This window comes from Acomys minous (assembly GCF_964271855.1).
Source record: "Acomys minous genome assembly, chromosome: 8".
Taxonomy (NCBI): domain Eukaryota; kingdom Metazoa; phylum Chordata; class Mammalia; order Rodentia; family Muridae; genus Acomys; species Acomys minous.
This window is the reverse complement of record NC_140489.1, coordinates 16944117-16961518: the sequence shown is the minus strand read 5'-3', so window position 1 is coordinate 16961518 and position 17402 is coordinate 16944117. Positions and strand designations below refer to the sequence as shown.

The window sequence follows — 17402 nt, the reverse complement described above, 5'->3', positions numbered from 1 at the left end:
CTACACCAACCCCCAACAGAGACCAAAACCATCCACCACCAAGACTACCTGGCAACACAACGCAGGGACACCTTGTCACCAAGGGACCCCATCCCAAAGACAGGCCACCTGCATTGTCATATCCCAGGAAGCAAAAATGCAGCCTAATGGGGAGCCTTTGCAGACAGTACAGGGCCAAGTGCATTTGGTGTACAGATGTGCACAGGATACACAGGGAGGCTAACAGCAGCCACCACCAAAGCTCAGGCATGGACACTATCAGCTCCTCAGGCAGGAGAGCTCTGTATAAACCCCAGGTGAGCTGGCTATTGCAGGGAGCCTCAGGGAAATATCCCCTCATATGTCCTCAGGGTCCCCTACAAGATGCCAAGCCCCATCAGATCTGGGAATCCAAGAAAAATCATTTCTGAGAAGGACTCTGAAGACTAGGAGGAACCTTCCAGACACAAACAGAAGGAAGAGGACCCAGGCAGGAGGGCCATGCTGCTACGGAGGTCACCCCTTCTCCACACCGGAAGGGGTCATCCCCAGAGTATGCCGGCATAGGCTTGGTACAGCGAAAGGGGTGAGGCATAAGCCTTACCCTGAGGGGAGGCTGAGCCATCATCTGAATTATACCTGGCTGGCCATGGTGGCAGCAGGAATCACAATGGGCCCATCCAAAATGTGGGTTCAGGGACCCCAGGAGTTGCCACGGAAGGCCAGGGCACCTGCTCACCCATGCTGCAGGAGGTGGGCTCCTTCAGGCCAGCTTGAGGGTTCTGGAAAGAGGGGGTAGTGGGTCACAGCACGTTGGGGGTCTCACTGGCTAAGTGACTGATTTATAGTAAATATGAAAGGGCAGGCAACCCTTGTAGGGGCACCAGCAAGGCTCTATGGTCAGGAACCAGTGTGAATGACCTAGAGATGAGGCCAGTTGTCAGGTCACAAGAGTGACTGTGTCCTTTTGTCTTTGAATGCCTGCTCAGCTGATGCTACCTCCCCTAGCTGCTAAAATCCTGGTTTTCTTAGTTGGGCATGGTGGCACACACATTTAATCCCAGGGGGAGGCAGAAAGATTGCTTTGAATTTGAGGCCAGCCTGGTCTACAAAGCAACCCAGGGCAGCCAAGGCTACACAGAGAAATCCTGTCTTGAAAAAAACAAAACAACATCCCTCCCCACCAAAGGAAAAAAACAAAAAAACCAAAACCCAAAAACCTGGTTTCTTGCTGTGACCTTGGAAAAAAAAAATTCTGTGTGTGGAGGCACCTGTAAATGCTAAAAAAAAAAAAAAGGGGGGGGGTTAATCTGCTTCCATTACTTGGCTCAGCTGGAAGCCAGTAAGCCCCAGTGATGTCTCTCTCCCCTACACTCTGAGTTGGAGTTAGCGAGTGCTGGGTGCCTGGCTTGTTACATAGGCGCTGGGATTTGAACTCCAGTCCTCGTGATTGCACAGCAAGCACTCCTAAGCCCCCTCCAGAACCCCCACCAACCTATGGAAGTCTTGACTGGCTGTGGAACTTGAGTGATGGCCACTGGGGAGGGGGTTTTTCCATTGATGGGGCTTATAGGGATGGTCCCCTAAATAATCCCCAAGGATCTGGTGGATCCAGTTCTGCAGACTAGCCTGCCCATGCTATGTGGAAACAGACCCTTCTGTGACACCAGCAATGATCTAGTCCTACAGCGGACCCCACTCCTCTTCCTTGGTGAGGACAGGTACCAGCAGCTCATGTTTTGCAGTGTCACGGTCACGAAGGTCACATTTCTGTTATCATTAAAGTATCTGCAGGAATGCAGGCCCAGGCCCTGGAAAGTACAACTTCCCCTCCTCAATACCCGCATGGAGACCTGTGGAAAATGCTGATTGCCAAGAGGCGGTTACTTGACACCTGTGCCTGGTTTACCCGTGTGTGGCCCTGGGGAGAGAGGAGCTCTAGGGGACAGGGCACTGCCTACCCTGCCCATTCTCAAGGCAGAGCCTGGGAGTTCTATTCTGAAAAGGCAAAGGTGTCTTATTAAACACCTTCCCTTTAAAGACTATGACCATGTAGGAAACGCAGTTTGATCTCAGTAGTTTATTCCGGAGACAAAGCAGTGCAAGAGCCGGCCACGCTTCCCAGCCCGCGTACTCAGGGTCAGGCCTGGGAAGGCGACGTACATCATCAGGTTCAACACTCAGGTCCTGTAAACGCAGTTAGTCCTGGGGTTCTGTTTCCGAGAAAGCCAACCAGCTTCCCCTTGCCCAAAGGACGCCCCATCCACCATGGCTCCACTTAGTGGCCTTCCCAGGACTGCTGGGTGCTTCCTCTAGTGTCCTCCATCTTATTGGGCCTAAGGACAATCCAAAGGTCCTTCTCTTTGCAAAGTGAACTGACATCTTAAGACACGAGATCACCCCTGGGGATCCGGGGCCGTTCATCCAGGTTCCACAGGCATCCTTTCCTGTGGGCTTCGGGGCCAGTGGGTGGTCTGCCAGCTGCTGTGGGGACAGAGTGAGTGTGAAGTGGGCTCCACTCTCTTGGGGGCTTGTCTAGTGCTCAGTGCAAGTGACTTGCCATGAACACAGCAGGGCTGTGCTGGGCCTTGCTGCCCCAGGAGGGGCTGGCATGTATGAACAGGAGCAGCCTTTTCTGTAGCCTTCTCTCACCCGAGAAGAGGGACCCAGGTGTTGGCACAAAGCAGGGATTCTCGAGGCTAGGACCCTAGGTCAGGCCTTCAGTTCCGTTTCAGGAGGCACCCTGACGTGACGAGGAAGCAAGTGGAGGCCTGAAGACTCATGGAATGATTTGTTCAAAGTCCCAGCACAACCCTCGGGTTCTGGCAGATACCTGGACTCTGAACCAGACGGCCTCCCGTCTGTGTCCCAGTGAGCCAACAGGGCCAGGGCGGAGAGGAGTGGCCTGGTGTATTCCATGGAGCCAGTGAGTACTAGCAATAGCCAGGGAACTTTGGCTACATCCACAGGAAGCTTCTTTTCCCTTCCTATAACCCAGATCTCCCAAACAGAGCTGGGGGGTGGGGGTGGGGTGCACTACTGCTTCCATGGCTTTGGAGAAGCAAGGGTCAGCTGCACAGGGGCAAGGGTTAGCTTTGGAGGAGACCACACCTGGGAAAAGAGGGAGGGTGAGGTCTGGGTGTGGGCAGGTGTGGAGACTGGGAGGAACTGGGAAAACATTTGTCCTTTCACCTACTTCGCTGCAACAGCCTGGTCAGATATGGGCCTCCTTCTAGGGTGCCCAGAGGCTGGCCCACAGCAGCCATGAAGACAGACAGACATGTGCACGCACACACGCATGCAAACACACACACACATACGCACGCGCGCGCACACACACACACACACACACCCACACACACACCCCACCTTACATTCAGACCTAGTGTTGAGAACACAAGCGTGTGTAAACTCAGTGAGGAGATCTGCACAGCAGGAATTAGGCGGCATCCTTGAGGCTGGACCACTTGGTGTTCTGCTTCGTCTCCCCACCTCATTCCGATCATAACATCAGAAAATCAGGTAAAAAATTAAAACAGAGAAGCATCAGATCACCGGGAATTCTTAGCAGTGTTCCCAGTTGGAGCTGCTGCCCAGTGGGTGTGTTCCATGCTCCGCGCCGCCCCTCTGGGTCCTGGGCTCTGTGGCTACTGTGAGGAGGCCTTGGTGGCCAGTGAGGCCACACAGTGCTGCTGGAAGCTGGGCGACACAGCAGTGGTGCAGCCAAGTCTCTGGTGGGGCAGCTTGGCAGAGCCGCCAGCACCCATGGTGCCTGCTTCGGTCTCAGTTTTCCAGGGCGCATCCTGGCCTTTCATGCTGCTGCAGCAGCCAGGGTTGGCACTGCACGTCCGCTCACCAGCCAGGTTGCCCGCCGCTGGTTCTGCCGGGAGCCTGTTGTGCCTCAGCGGGGCCACTTCCTCTGTGGCAGCTCCGCCTGTGCTCCGGCCTTGCAGGACTGTGGCAATGTGGTTCAGGAGATCGGTAAAGAACTCACTCACTCCCTCATAGCCTGGAGATGGAGACACAGAAGGCACTGGGCGTCAGCCAGGGCACAGGAGAGGAGAGGAATACAGAACCAACGCGCTCCTGCATCTGGGGAGACACTTTTAGTATCCCATTGACAAAGGAAACTCAGGCTCAGCGGACAAGGCAGGGTGGTGGGAGCTGCTGGGAGGCGGTAGAAGAGCCTGGAAGATGTCCCCATCATGGTACTGCTTCCCCTAACACCTGCCCTGTCATTGGCTAAAAACAACAGGGCGAAATCATCACGGACTGCAACCTTCAAAACCCAAATAACCTTTCCTCTTTATGCTGATGTCTTGGGCATTTTGTTTACAGCAACAGAAAGCTAGGAAATGTAACCACCCAAAGTCCTGGCCACTGTATCCATCTTGAGCCTCAGCTTTCTTGTCCACACAGCAACAGGAGACCAGCTCTCACACTCAGGTTCCTCAGGGTATCATAGGAGAGCTGGAACCTGGGTGGATTTGACCCAGCAGCCCTACAGCCCAAACCAAATTTGTTCCCTCTCACCCCAAAACCACTTCCAGGGAGGCTGTCTTGCACCCCAGACCCTGAGGACTGGCACCTATGAACAGACAGCCAAGGCTTCCATTTCTGACATAAAAATTGCTGGTGCATGCCTATGATCCCAGCACTCAGGGAGGCAGAGGTTGGTGGATCGCTGTGAGTTTGAGGCCAGCCTGGTCTACAAAGCGAGTCCAGGACAGCCAGGGCTATACTGTCTTGAAAAACAAAAAATGCTGGTGAGTACCTGTGGGGAGAACACTTACACACTTACACACACACACACACACACACACACACACACACACACACACACACACACACACACGCAAATGCCAGCAGAGACCCCAGGAATTACCCAGGTTTCAGATGTGTGGTGAGGACATATTGACTGCCAACAAAAATGATGTGAGGTGAGCACCCCCCCACACCCCTGAACAGACTAATGTGCCTGGATTAGAGCTGGTACATGCTACCAGATTGGGCTGGGGCTGAGGAGTGAGTGCCAGCTCCCCCGACCCCTGGGAGGAAGACACTGGCTGTGACCACAGTGTAGCCAAGAGGTTAATAAAACCTTGGCATGGGCTCCAGTGCCACTCATACTCCTGGCACAAGCTGGGGTGGCATTGTTGTGGGGGCCAGGCCACTGGGCCACCTCGTGTTATTTGGCAAACCACCCTGCGGCTTTGAGGAAGCCTGAGGCTGTCTAAGAAGCAGGAGCACTCACGTTAAAGCTGGCAAGCAGAACTCACTACAAATGCCAGCACCATCTACCCCGCCCCCCCCCCCCAAAACAGGGCCTCTCTGTGTGGCTTTGGCTGTCCTGGACTCACTTTGTAGACCAGGCTGGCCTCGAACTCATAGCGATCCCCCTGCCTCTGCCTCCTGAGTCCTGGGGCCAATGCCATCTTTACAGCTCTATGCCCAATATAAACATGGAGATGAGGGAAGCCAACCACAATGGAGAAGATGGTGATACCACTGTGCTGGTGTGCCCAGGGGGTCAGAAGTGCCAACCACTGGGCTGTGAGCTTCATGTTCCTTGGCTTGTCGCTGCATCCTCAGGGGACTTCTAGGGCCCCTGAGGCCCCAGGTCACAAAGCTCCTAAGTAACATAACAGAACTGTGATCAACCAGACCCTCTGCTCTTGTGTATGTCTGTAACACCTGGTACTGAGAGCGCCCCCCCTCCCCGCCCCCCCCCCCCCCCCCCCCGCCCCACAGGAACCAATATCCTGCTAGGCCCTGGAAAGAGGGTGGAAGGCAAGGCAGACATGGGCCAAGTATGATGCAGGGAGGGGCGGAGCACCAGGGCCCAGTCGGGTTGCCAGGAAACCCAGGAGGCTGCTCCCTAGTAACAACTCTGCTTTAGCTCCCAGATGAAGCCCAGAGGACCAGGTAGACTACAGCAGAGAACAAGGGAAAGTGTTCCTGAGTATACAGTCACCTCCTTGGGGGCTGCAGTAAATAGGCTGAGGCACGTTAGCGTTTGTCAGCTGGGGAGGAGAAAACTAGCAGGGCGCACTGGCAGCTCCACACCCAATGCCATGCAAATCCATCCATCTGCAGCATGAGAAATGCTCCCATTTGTACAGAAGTGAAAGGGGCTAACATAAAGTCACCTGAGCCACCACAGCGTGAAGAAGGTGGTCAAGATCGGAATCCTGGTATCCTAAGATTATCAAAGGCCTCAGAGTCAGAGCGAAGGCTCTGGATTGGTGGGTCCCAGTCCTGCAGGGACTGTAACTGTGGGTAAAAGTCCCTTAGCTCCCAGTGTCACCTCTCATGGGCAAGTAGAGACCACGGCAGTCCTTCCCATGCTCGGCACATGCTGCTTCTGCTGCCCAGGCTTCCTGATCTCACAAGCTGGGTGCTCTGCCACAGGCTTCCTGAGGACCAGCAGGACCCAGAGCCACTACCTCTGCACCACTGATGGTGCACCAAGGCACCTCCCAGACACCACCTCCTCTCTGCCTGAGGAGGCCCCTGGGACAAGAACCTGAGGCCATTCCTTGGCATTAGGCTCACCCGTTTGAGCCTTATCAACCCGCCTCTGTGCTCCAATCCACCAGCTCTTGGTTCCCCTGGCAGAAGAGTCTGTGTTCATACTGGCTCTTGGTTACTGTCTCCCTGAATACACAAGAGGCTCTCTTGCCTTTGCGATCTATTTGGCTGTTGGGAGGGGCTTCCCATCACCAGTGGAGGGGTGTGTCTGCCCCTCCCAATGCTTTCTCAGTGACCCTAAGTCTCTACTCTCAACCCAATAGTGGCCTATGTTCTCAGATCACCCCATGTCTTTACTTCCCCCTTCTGACACTCCTCACATGGAGGAGTCCCCTCACTCTATACTCTAGCTGACCTCAAAGGCCCCACCACCTACACCTAGAGGGTTGGGAAACTCAACGGGCTGGGTGTGAGCATGCTGCTCAGACACAGTCCTCAGGCATAGGATGCTTCTACTTTACCCAGAGGGAGAGCCCAAGTCTGACCCATTCCGCTCCTCCTGGTACCCCAGCTGCTCCACCCCCATTGCCTGCCTCCTCCAACTGTGGTGTGAGCTCTGAGAGCAGGACATGTAGCCTCAGGCAGGTGTCAGCTGAATGACAGACAGATGGAGCTGGTGGGCTCCTTGGGGTCGCTGGTTTCCTGCTGTGATGCTGTAGTGTGGCTCCCGTATACTCTCTGATGTTAAGGGGATACAGGCATTGAGTCCCCAGGATGCCTTAGCCCGCTGAATGCTGAGATGACAGGCACGAGCCAGGAGGTTTCTACACCTCTCAACTGCAGTGACGATGCGGACCACTGGCCATAGGATCTCCAGGGCATGAGATGAGCCTAGGCATGCTGGCTCTGAGCGTTATACTTGCTCTCTCTCCCTGCCAGCCCAAGGGGTCCAGGCTAGGACTCAGCTGGTAGAAATCCCCAGGTCCCCCCCGGTTGAGTGGAGACCTAGGGACGTTCAGCTGAGTCAGGCTCCAAGCTAGAAGTGTCCCAAGGAGCAGGGTGGAGAATCTTTGTGGCAGCAGACAGTGGGCAATGTGGTGGCAGGGCCATGCTATGTGACCTCAGAAAAATGCTGCTACTGGGCTGGCCTCAGTCTCCCTCCCTCCCTGTGAATGATAGGGGCTGAGTCTTTTCTCCAAGTTCCTTTTAGCTCCTTGGGTCTGGAAGGGCCAATGGGATGGACTGATTAGGCCACTCAGGGTAAGGCTGATGGCAGGATTAAAAGAGGGAGGTAGAGTATACAGTGCTGTGTGATGCTCAGGTGTGGTACCCCCAACAGCTAGACATCTGGGGCTTCACGGCTGAGGCTGCACAGGGGTAGCACTTGCCTTAAGACCCCAGAATGAGGAGGGGTTCTCCCATCTCCAGCCGAGCTGACTCATTTCCCACAGAAGATATTAGGCAGCCAGGGGTCCGCCAGTGCATGGTCACCCAGCCCTGCTGCTCACCTGGGAAGGCATTGACATCAATGACAGCATGCTGCCCGGTCTGGTTGTTAATGATGATGTCGATTCCAAAAAGCGACACTCCCAGCGCCTGCCGCAGAGCCCGGGACAGCTCTCGGATAACCTCATCACTTGGCCTTTCGAACACGCCCTCGATCTTGTCCAGCTGTCAAACACACAACACGAGTCAGGCTTTTGTGGCTAAGGTACCATACAGAGTAGACCCATCTCATGAAAAGCCCTACCATCCTTCCAGGAAGGAAGTGGGATCAGCCCACCAAAGTCCAAGCCTGCCAGGCCCTGGAGGCATCGGTGCAGGAAGCAGAGGACTTTGTGCTCAAGCACCACAGGAGAGGCTGATACCAGTGCCTTAACAGGTGGAGAAACGGGCTCATAGAGGGCCAAGGGCTGGTCCAGGTCATAGAAGGGAGGAAGGGTGTGGTCTGTTATGGAAGCGGACATTAAAGTGAAGAGAGCATGGGGGCCAGACACAGCCAGGCAGAAGGCAGATGGAGTACAGGGGTACTGATTGGCACCCCAACATCAAGCCATCTTTGCTGGCAGCCTGCAGGAGTAAGGCTGAGGGCCCAGGAAACAGGTCCCCAAGTAGCCTTGTGCTTCTTTCTTCCCAGCTGTGATGAGCTGGGTGCTTGCAAACAATACCCCATGCCACGTGACCTGGGCTATTTCCAGAGGTGCTACTGGCTGATGCTCCTGCCGATTTTAACCCACAATGTTCTCCACAGGCCTCTGTCTGCCCACCCTGCCCCCGACCCCTCCAGTGTCGCAGTGTTTTCTGCTTCCTGGGAAAGGCATGCGTCCTCACATACAGCTGTGGGCCAGGGCCTCTGAGGAAGAAGAAAGAGGCCCGGGGAGGGGTTGTGGATGAGAACACAGATCCGAATCCCACCAGAGACTTCTCAGCTCCGTGGACCTGGAGCTGAGGCGCCTGGCATGCGCCTCCACTTGAGTGTCTTTACAATGGGATTGACTAGGCCTCTGTCTTAGACTTGCTGGGAGGGACATCAAGGTGGGAACAGACTACAGGGCCTGGCTGTGAAGACACAGACTACACTGCTCATGTTGAAATAAATCAGTCACAATAGGGTGCCCACCAGCTGTCACTAAGTACTGAGTTCTGGGGGGAACAGGTGGGTTCACACCAAAGTGGGAAATGAAACGGAGTCAAGGGCTTTAAACACACTGGGCAGCTGAGATGGCTCAGTGGGCTAAAGCTCTTGCTACCAAGCCTGATGGCCTGAGTCTGGTCCCTGGGACCCACATGCTGGAAAGAGAACACTGGCTCCTGAACACTGCCCCCTGGCCCTTCACACAAACAAATGAATAAATTAAAAAAAATTTTTTTCTTAAAAGGTTAAAGCACAGACTACCTTAGGGCCCTGATAGATAAGTCTATTAGGGATTTTAAAAGGCCTCAAAGACACCCTTGGACACCAGTGGTTAACTGTTGCACTTTTCCAATGACCAAAGCTTCCAGACAGCCTAACTATCCGTCAGCAGACAAATGGACAAACTGTAGTTCATCCACACAAAGAAGGGCTGGGATTCTTCCATAAACCATGCCAAGTGACAGGAAGCATTTGAGGAGCAAAGTGTTGAAGATCCCACTTAAATACAGTGCCCGGAAGAGTTTCAGTTCATCCAGAAGGAAGTCAGACCTGAGGTGGCCAGAGGCTGGGGTAAGAGGAATGGGGACTGAATGCTCATGGGGGTGGGGGTAGGGGTGGGGGTGGGAGGGAATGGGGGAGGGGTGAGGAGGGGAGGTGGGGCACGGAATTGTTTTGGAACTAAATAGAGGTTGTCTATACAACATCAGCAGTGTGACTGTTGCTACTAAATTATTCACTTTAGGAATTGGACTGATGGCTCAGCAGTTAAGAGCACTGGCTGCTCTTTCAGAAGACCTGCACTCGGCTACCAGGACCCACATGGGACCTGACGCCCTCTTCTGACCTCTGCAGGCACAGCATGCGTGTGGTGCACAGCCATACACACATGCAGGCAAAACACTCATACATATACAATAAAAAGTTAAATCTTTAAAAAGCTACTTAAAGTAGCTGATTTTACACATGCAAATTTTTGTTTCAATTTAAAAGGCACAGAAAACGCTGGGTGTGGTAGTGTATACCTTTAATCCCAGCACTTGGGAAGGGGCATCTCTGCCAATTTCAATCTGCTTTACATATCTCTATGTTCCAGGCCAGCTAGGGCCACAAAGTGAGACCCTATCTCAAAACAAGACACCCGTACAACTTGCCCCAAACTAGTGTCATTGGACAGGAGGAAGCCTCAACTGAGCAAATGTCTCCTAAGATTATGCTGTGGGCCAGCCTCAGCCTGTAGGGCATTTTCTTAATTAGTGACTGATGGTGGAGGGCCTAGCCCATTGTGGGTGGTGCCATCCCACACTGATGTTCTGGGTTCTATAAGAAAGCAGGCTGAGACAGGCGTGGTGGCACACACCTTTAATCCCAGCAATTGGGAGGCAGAGGCAGGTGGACTGCTATAAATTCAAGGTCAGCCTGGTCTACAAAGAGAGTCCAGGACAGCCAAGGCTACAGAGAGAAACCTTGTCTCAAAAAAAAGAAAAGAAAAGAAAAAAGCAGGCTGGACTGGTCCAGCGGCGCATGCCTGTAGTCTTAGCACTCAGAAGGCAGAGGCAGGTGGATGTCTGTGAGTTTGATGCCAGCCTGGTCTACAAAGTGAGTCTAGGACAGCCAGAGCTACACAGAGAAACCCTGTCTTGAAAAACCAAAAAGAAAAGAAAAGAAAGCAGGCTAAACAAGCCATGGGGAGCAAGCCAGTAAGCAGCACCCTCCATGGCCTCTGCATCAGCTCCCACTCCAGGTTCCTGCGCTGATTGAGTTCCTGTCTTGACTTCCTTTCATGATGAACTTTGGTGTGGAAATATAAACGGAATAAACCCTTTCTTCCCTAAGTTGCTTTGGTCATGGTGTTTCTTCGTAGCAATAGTAACCCTAACTAGGACAACAATCAAATAAAAAAGCCCTGGTTACCAATACAAAGGATTGTAAAATAGACCATAGGAGACTTCCAGACATATGCTGAGCAGGGACAGACACATGTGCCCCATCCACGCCCTGCTGCTCCGGCTATCCTCACTGCTCTGCAGAACAGCAGGCCACTTTCACTTGAAATACAGGTGCCCAGGGCCTGACCTAGGGAAAGTGTTCCCTCAGGCGGCAGCCGCCATCTGGCTACAATGGGCACTCAGCCCTGCCTGAGCTTCCTGGTCACTTGGGTCAGTGGCTTGGCCCAGCCCAGGATCCCAAACAAGTCAGAGACCAACCTTGGCCTTCCTGTCTGCACTATGCAGCCCTGATCTGTCTCACAGCCCTCCTGGGCCTTGTTTTTCCACCCTAGTGAATAGGCTAATAAAAATACCTAGGCCGAGAGTGAGGACGGCTGAGCGGATATCTGAGGCTCATGGTGCAGTGCCTGGGAGCGAGGCAGCCCTGGCTGCTGCCTGCTACAGGGCCTCATGACATGCTGCTTATAAAATACACTTTCTTAGCTCAGCTGAAGAATCTCAGAAATCCTCCCGAAGCCATCTGATTATCCAAAACCAAACAGCGGGGCTGGGACCAGACAAGGCATACAGATGAGCCTGTAAACCCACGCCAATTGAGCTGTGCAGTTCTGGGAAAGGAGAAAAGGGACCTGTCCAGCAGGTGCTCCTGTGGGTTGACCTGGTGACCCTCAACCCCTGTAGCAGCTGACACAAAGTGCTTACAGATGCACACATCGGACACAGGCACTCCTAGTGACTCACAGATGCTCAGGCAGGTGATGTAACTCAGGTCAGATCTCAGGCAGCTCCATGATAATTCCCCTTACCCATTACGGCAGTGCTGGGCTATGTGTGTGTCCATGTGTGTGTCCGTGTGTGTGTGTGTGTGTCCCAAGCGCCTGCCACTGAGCTACACCTGGGAGCCTATGCTTAATATAGTCCCCTGCACTGACTCTCATAGTGAAAGGTGTTTGGGGTCTAAAAGCTTAGGGAAAATCTAGGCCCACTGTCAAAGGCAATTAATTGTCTGGGGGTGAAGCGGGCCTTCAAGGTTAACAGAGGTCTCTGCATAGCACTTTTTGGGACCAGAGGGTAAAGAGTATGCTCTGGCCACTGGTTCCTGGGAAGACAATCAACTCACAGCTCAGCTTGAAGGTGTCCTGGAGGGTGACGTCCCTGAGGAAAAGGCTTGTTTGCCTTTCTGCAGTCTTTTCCTTTCACAAGGTTTCATCTCTGAAGGGTTCCATGTGGTGAGTGGAAGTTTGGGGTGATCACAGGCCGTTGTGTGTGTGTGTGTGTGTGTGTGTGTGTGTGTGTGTGTGTGTGTGTGTGTGAACCCTGTTGTATACATGCAGACCCTTTCCGTGACAATGACATGCATGGCAAAGCAGCGTGTGACCAATAGGGTGACTACCACCAAGAAGGTGACTTGAGGTGGCTCACTGCGCCGAGCCCTCAGGGCATCCCTCTGGCATAGGCTAATAGTCCCAGCAGCCATCAGTCCTATACTTTGCACGGACATCATCAAGGATGGCTTCTCTGGAAGACTGTTGAAGGCCACCATCCCTGTGCCACCATGGTTCTCAGTGGCCTTGTGGGAGGAGCAGGGTGCCAGTGATCCTGACAGGTGGAGAACAGAACCCTCCACATACAAGGCACTACTATGTCTCTCAGTGTGCACAGACAGCTCTGTGAGAGTCGGCTTAAGATCTGGTGCCCTGGATGGATGAGAGAAGGCTTAGTGTGTAAAAGTCTAGAGACATGAGTTCAATCCTCAGAACACACATACAGCTGAGATGGAAAGAACCACTCCACAAAGTTGTCCTCTCACTTCCATGTGGCATGTGCAAGCGCGCGCGCGCACACACACACACACACACACACACACACACACACACGTTTAAAAAAAATTGTTGATCCAAAGCTTTCCTATTTGTTCCAGGGACAGCAGTATCCTTCTAGGTCCCTGGCAATGCCACACTCTATTTCTTAGCATAGGTTGCATAAGCTGGAGGAAACACAAACAAGGAACTAGCTAAGCTAGCGGTGCCCGCCTTTAATCCCAGCACTCACTCAGGAAGCAGAGGCAGACGGATCTGGGAGTTTGAGGCCAGCCAGAGTCATACAGTGAGACCCTGTCTCAAACAAAAACGGAACTGCTGGGCTGCTGAGGTCAGTGGTCAGGAACACGAGGCTAGGCCAGGGCCCTGAGACCAGGTCAGTTACCGGCAGTTTCTGCTATTGAATCCAACCAGGAGAGGAAAAAGAACACCTGGCTGCATCTCAGAAGAGCAGGAAGCCAGCAGAGGCCAGGCTTCTGGAGGAAACAGAAGACTTAAGCCCAAAGCACTTTTTTTTTTTTTTTTTTTTTTTTGGTTTTTCGAGACAAGGTTTCTCTGTGGAGCCTTGGTCATCCTGGACTCACTTTGTAGACCAGGCTGGCCTCGAACTCACAGTGATCCGCCTGCCTCTGCCTCCCGAGTGCTGGGATTAAAGGCGTGCGCCACCATGCCCGGTGCCCAAAGCACTTTATGTCACTAGCAAGGAAGGAAATTTCTAGAAGACTCAACTTTGCAATCAGACAGGTGGGGATCAAATCCCTGCTTGCTTCTGTGTGAACTCGGTTGGTGATGTCTCCAAGCTGGTCATCCTTTCTGCTGCAAGGCCACTAAGTACCCTCCCTGCCCCCAAGCCTAACGTATCGGTGCTCACTAAATACCAGCCACGATGTCAGGGGCGAGGATGCCTCCCTGTAAGCAGTCCTCACCAGGCCCACTATGCTCACTCGCTAGACACATACATGGCCGTGATGCCCACTGACAAGACTGTGTGGGTCCTTTGTGTGGAGACAAGGTTCCTTCTTGCTACCCTGGGCCTGCCAGACAGCTCAGCTGGGGACTCCATGAAAGAGGCACATCCCTCTCCAGGCTGCCATGCAGGAGGTCTCATGCCAGACCACCACGGATGAGACACGTACCTCAGTGAGGACTGATGAAGACTCCGGCTTTGACACATTATGGCTGTTAAAGAAGATGGACTCGCGGTCTGGGAAAAAAGAAAAAACAACCAAAAACAGAAAACATAGAGTGAATTAGATCAACACCAGGGGGCAGCACCACCCCAGTCACGCTCTGGGTGGCTTCTGGCTCCGCAGCCACAGCAGCCCAGGGCTCCTGGGAGCTAGGCACCCGCAGCTGTAGCACAGTCAGGACCCCAGTTTCAATTTCTCCTCCCACATAAAATTGAGTGGTTTTCTCGGAAACCTTCACTACCATCTTACAGCACTGTATGTGGATTCCTTAGCACCTAAGGCTGGGCAGGTCGTTAAGTATGCACAGGAGGCTGGGAAAGGGGGAGGGGAGCAATGGGAGTGGGACACTGTGCACCCAGATATCAAAGGTCTGGAGTGTCCTGAGGTGAGGAAGCCTACCAAACGTCATTTGGTCCAGGTACCCCCCAATCAGGCGGCCACTCCTATGCGAGCTTAACAGACAAAGGTTCCCAACTACTTAACAGGAACCTGAGCAAAGGCTCCCCTAGGCTCCCCAGGAAAGCCTTTCGATGTCCCAGTCACCTCCACGCCACATGGCCTATTCCACAGCTGCTGCCTCCCACCATCGCTCAGCCCCACCAGACACCAGAGAGGCGGCTCAGTCCCTGGAATGTGATGGTGCGTTCATTTACGCCCCTAGTACAAACGTCCTTGAGGAGGAGTATGCCACGACTGCTCCAGGGAGGTGTGTAAGCTTGGCTGGACATTTTGCAATGTTCTTAAGCACTTGGAAGCATGGACACGCTAGGGCGAGAATCACAAAACCACAAGCCTAGGGGCTGAGTCCTGGTCATTACCCCCTCACAGCCCCACCCGCACCAGGAGTAGCACAGGGCCAATCTGGGCTAGAAGCCTCCCCGAGGGGATCCTGACAACCCTTGCTCAAGTTCTTGCAAAAGAGGTGTCATGGACCCCGCCCTGCGGGGCATGGTGATCATCCCTGGGACCCAGGCCCCCAAGCATTAGGGCAAGATGGGCACTGGATGAGGGCCTGTGTGCCAGGGCTCAGGTGCCTGTTGCGGCTGCCATGACCCCCAGCAGCTCCACGACTCTACGGCGCCGTAAAAATCATGCACAAGGAAGTGATTCAGGCAGAGCCAAGCAGGCAGGCGCTGAAGTACCTGGCATCCTTCCCGCTAGTGGGGCACAGAGGCCCCTGGCCACCCCGGTGTGCCCGACAGTCCTCCCGCTGCTCCGACCAGAGCCAGTCCAGACGGGGGGCATGAGAGATGGTCCTGGGGAGGAGCCTGAGGAAAATAAACACCCTGCGGGACTTGTGTCAAGCACGCCCACTGGTCCCTACTCTCGGGCACAAGCGAACCTTCAGGAGGTGGCAGAGCCTGACAGGCCAGAGGCCAGAGCAGGACTCTGCCACATAAGATGGCTCTCTGGCCCTCTGCAGGCACTGCCAGCCTTCTCCTCCTGGAACATCCTGAACTTGGGGTACCTCCCTCCTAAGACTCTATAGGTCCCCAAGAGCAAAGGCCAGAGAACAGCAGAGCAGGCCTGTGGTGTGAGGCCAGGCCACCAGGAGCAGGTAGACACAGTAACACTCAGGGAGGCTTGTAGGAGCTGGCATGAAGTGCATACCGGCACTTGCTGGTGTTAGGAAGAGATTGCCAGAGACTCGTGGTGCCTACTACACCAGCCAGATCATGTCCTCATACGGACAGATCAAATGTACAGATAACTCAAAGGGAAGCTACCCTCTATCCTGACTGGGCACTCTGGCCTGAGCACTACTAACCAAGTGATGTCCCGGGCTGAGGAACAGGCCCAGCACCTTGCCATGTGCAGCAGAGATGGAAGAGGGCACAGCTTCCAGCCATGCCAGTTCCCAAGGGACTGAGGGGAGCTGCGATGGGTTGGCGGTGGCTAGGCATCAGCACTGTGCCTGGCTCCTTAGGAAGGTTCGAGACAGCTGGTTCTGCTAGCAGGTGTGGGAGGCAGCAAGGCTCCTTCTCTCAGGAGAACTAATCATTTGGGAGCGCCAGCCAGCGACTGCTCCTGGGCTAGTCCCACAAACACTTGGCATGGGGGCCATCCCCAATTTCCGAGAAGAATATGAGGCCAAGGGGATGGCCACCAGGTGGCTTTGCTCTCAGGGAGGAAAAAAAAAAACATTCAAAAGGAGGGTATAGGACCAGACTGGCTCAGATATCTCAGCAAGCTAAGCTGTGACCGTGCTGTTTTCAGCCTCCTGTCTTTCCTCATGGTGTGTGCAACCACCCTGTCATTAAGCACCTACTTTGCAGAGGTGCCAGTGCCTGTAGTTACCCTGCTTAGGTCTTCCCCACAGGGCTCTCTGCTACCGCAACCAGTGTCCCAGCACTTGCCCATGTCCCCTGAAGCCCTCTAGCCGGCCCTCCAGTTATGTCTTTCCTGTGTGTACTCCTCTCTGGAACACACACTGCTCATAAACCTGCCTGGCTGGCCCCCTGGCACACCACCCAGGGTGAGTCTACGGCATGTTCAATAAAAGCAGCATCTTATGACTTGAGGCATCCTGTCAGCTCAGCCAACTACAGATCGTAAACCAGGTTATCTCCAGCTGCAGTCTCCTTGGAGGCACAGCCCCACCCACTCATTTGCATATCGCTCTCATCCAACAACAGCATCAAATGACTAGGATAAGCCCTGGAGGTAGTTACTCATCCTTTCAAAGAAGAGGCACCACTCTTTTATGTACCCTTAGGACCAGGAGGGAAAGGGGGCGTAAAGCCTTTACACAAAGCTAGGAGCCCAAGTCAACATGGCTTCTGGGTCAAGGTACAGGGATGAAAGGGAAACCAGGAAGGAACCTAGAGACACCTAGAGCAGTGGTCCTCCTTCCTAACGCTGCGACCCTTTAATCCAGCTCCTCATGCTGTGGTCATCCCCAACTGTTAAATTATTTTTGTTGCTACTTTGTAACTGTAATTCTGCCGTTATGCATCTTAAGGTAAGTTATCTGATATACGACCCCCAAAAGGGCGGTGTGAACCAAAGGCAGAGAACGTGAGCACACTCCTTAGTGGCTGGCACAATGCTGGTTTTCTTGGTAAACTCCTTGGGTTCTGGTGCCCATAAGGTACCACAGTTACAGGGTCACACGTCTGACTTTGGACACTGACACAGAGAGGGCAGAAATGCATGTGAGACTCAAAGGGGAATGGCAGCTGTGGACTGGAAGTGCCCTTGTCTGAAACAACCCCAAGCCGGGAAATCTACCTCCCAAGGTGCACACAGGAAGCCGAGGGACCTGCCACACTGTGTGGCAGGGAGCTCAAAGGTTGGGTGGGCTCCAGGCAGAAGCCTGAGCCCCAAAGCCCCCTTTGCAACTAGTCAGGAGAAAGGGCCA

General features: G+C 53.8%; 1 protein-coding gene across 1 annotated transcript in view; it reads right to left on the bottom strand.

Annotated features, from left to right (window-relative positions):
* Positions 1 to 2044: 2044 nt before the first annotated feature.
* Positions 2045 to 17402, bottom strand: part of ITPK1 (inositol-tetrakisphosphate 1-kinase) — a 139656-nt gene continuing 124298 nt past the window's right edge. The window contains exons 8-10 of the mRNA XM_084792476.1: positions 13988 to 14055; positions 7959 to 8121; positions 2045 to 3988 (exon numbers count right to left, since the gene is read on the bottom strand). Of these exons, the coding sequence (XP_084648602.1) occupies positions 3627 to 3988; positions 7959 to 8121; positions 13988 to 14055 (593 nt within the window). The 3' untranslated portion in view covers positions 2045 to 3626. The remainder of the gene's footprint in view (positions 3989 to 7958; positions 8122 to 13987; positions 14056 to 17402) is intronic.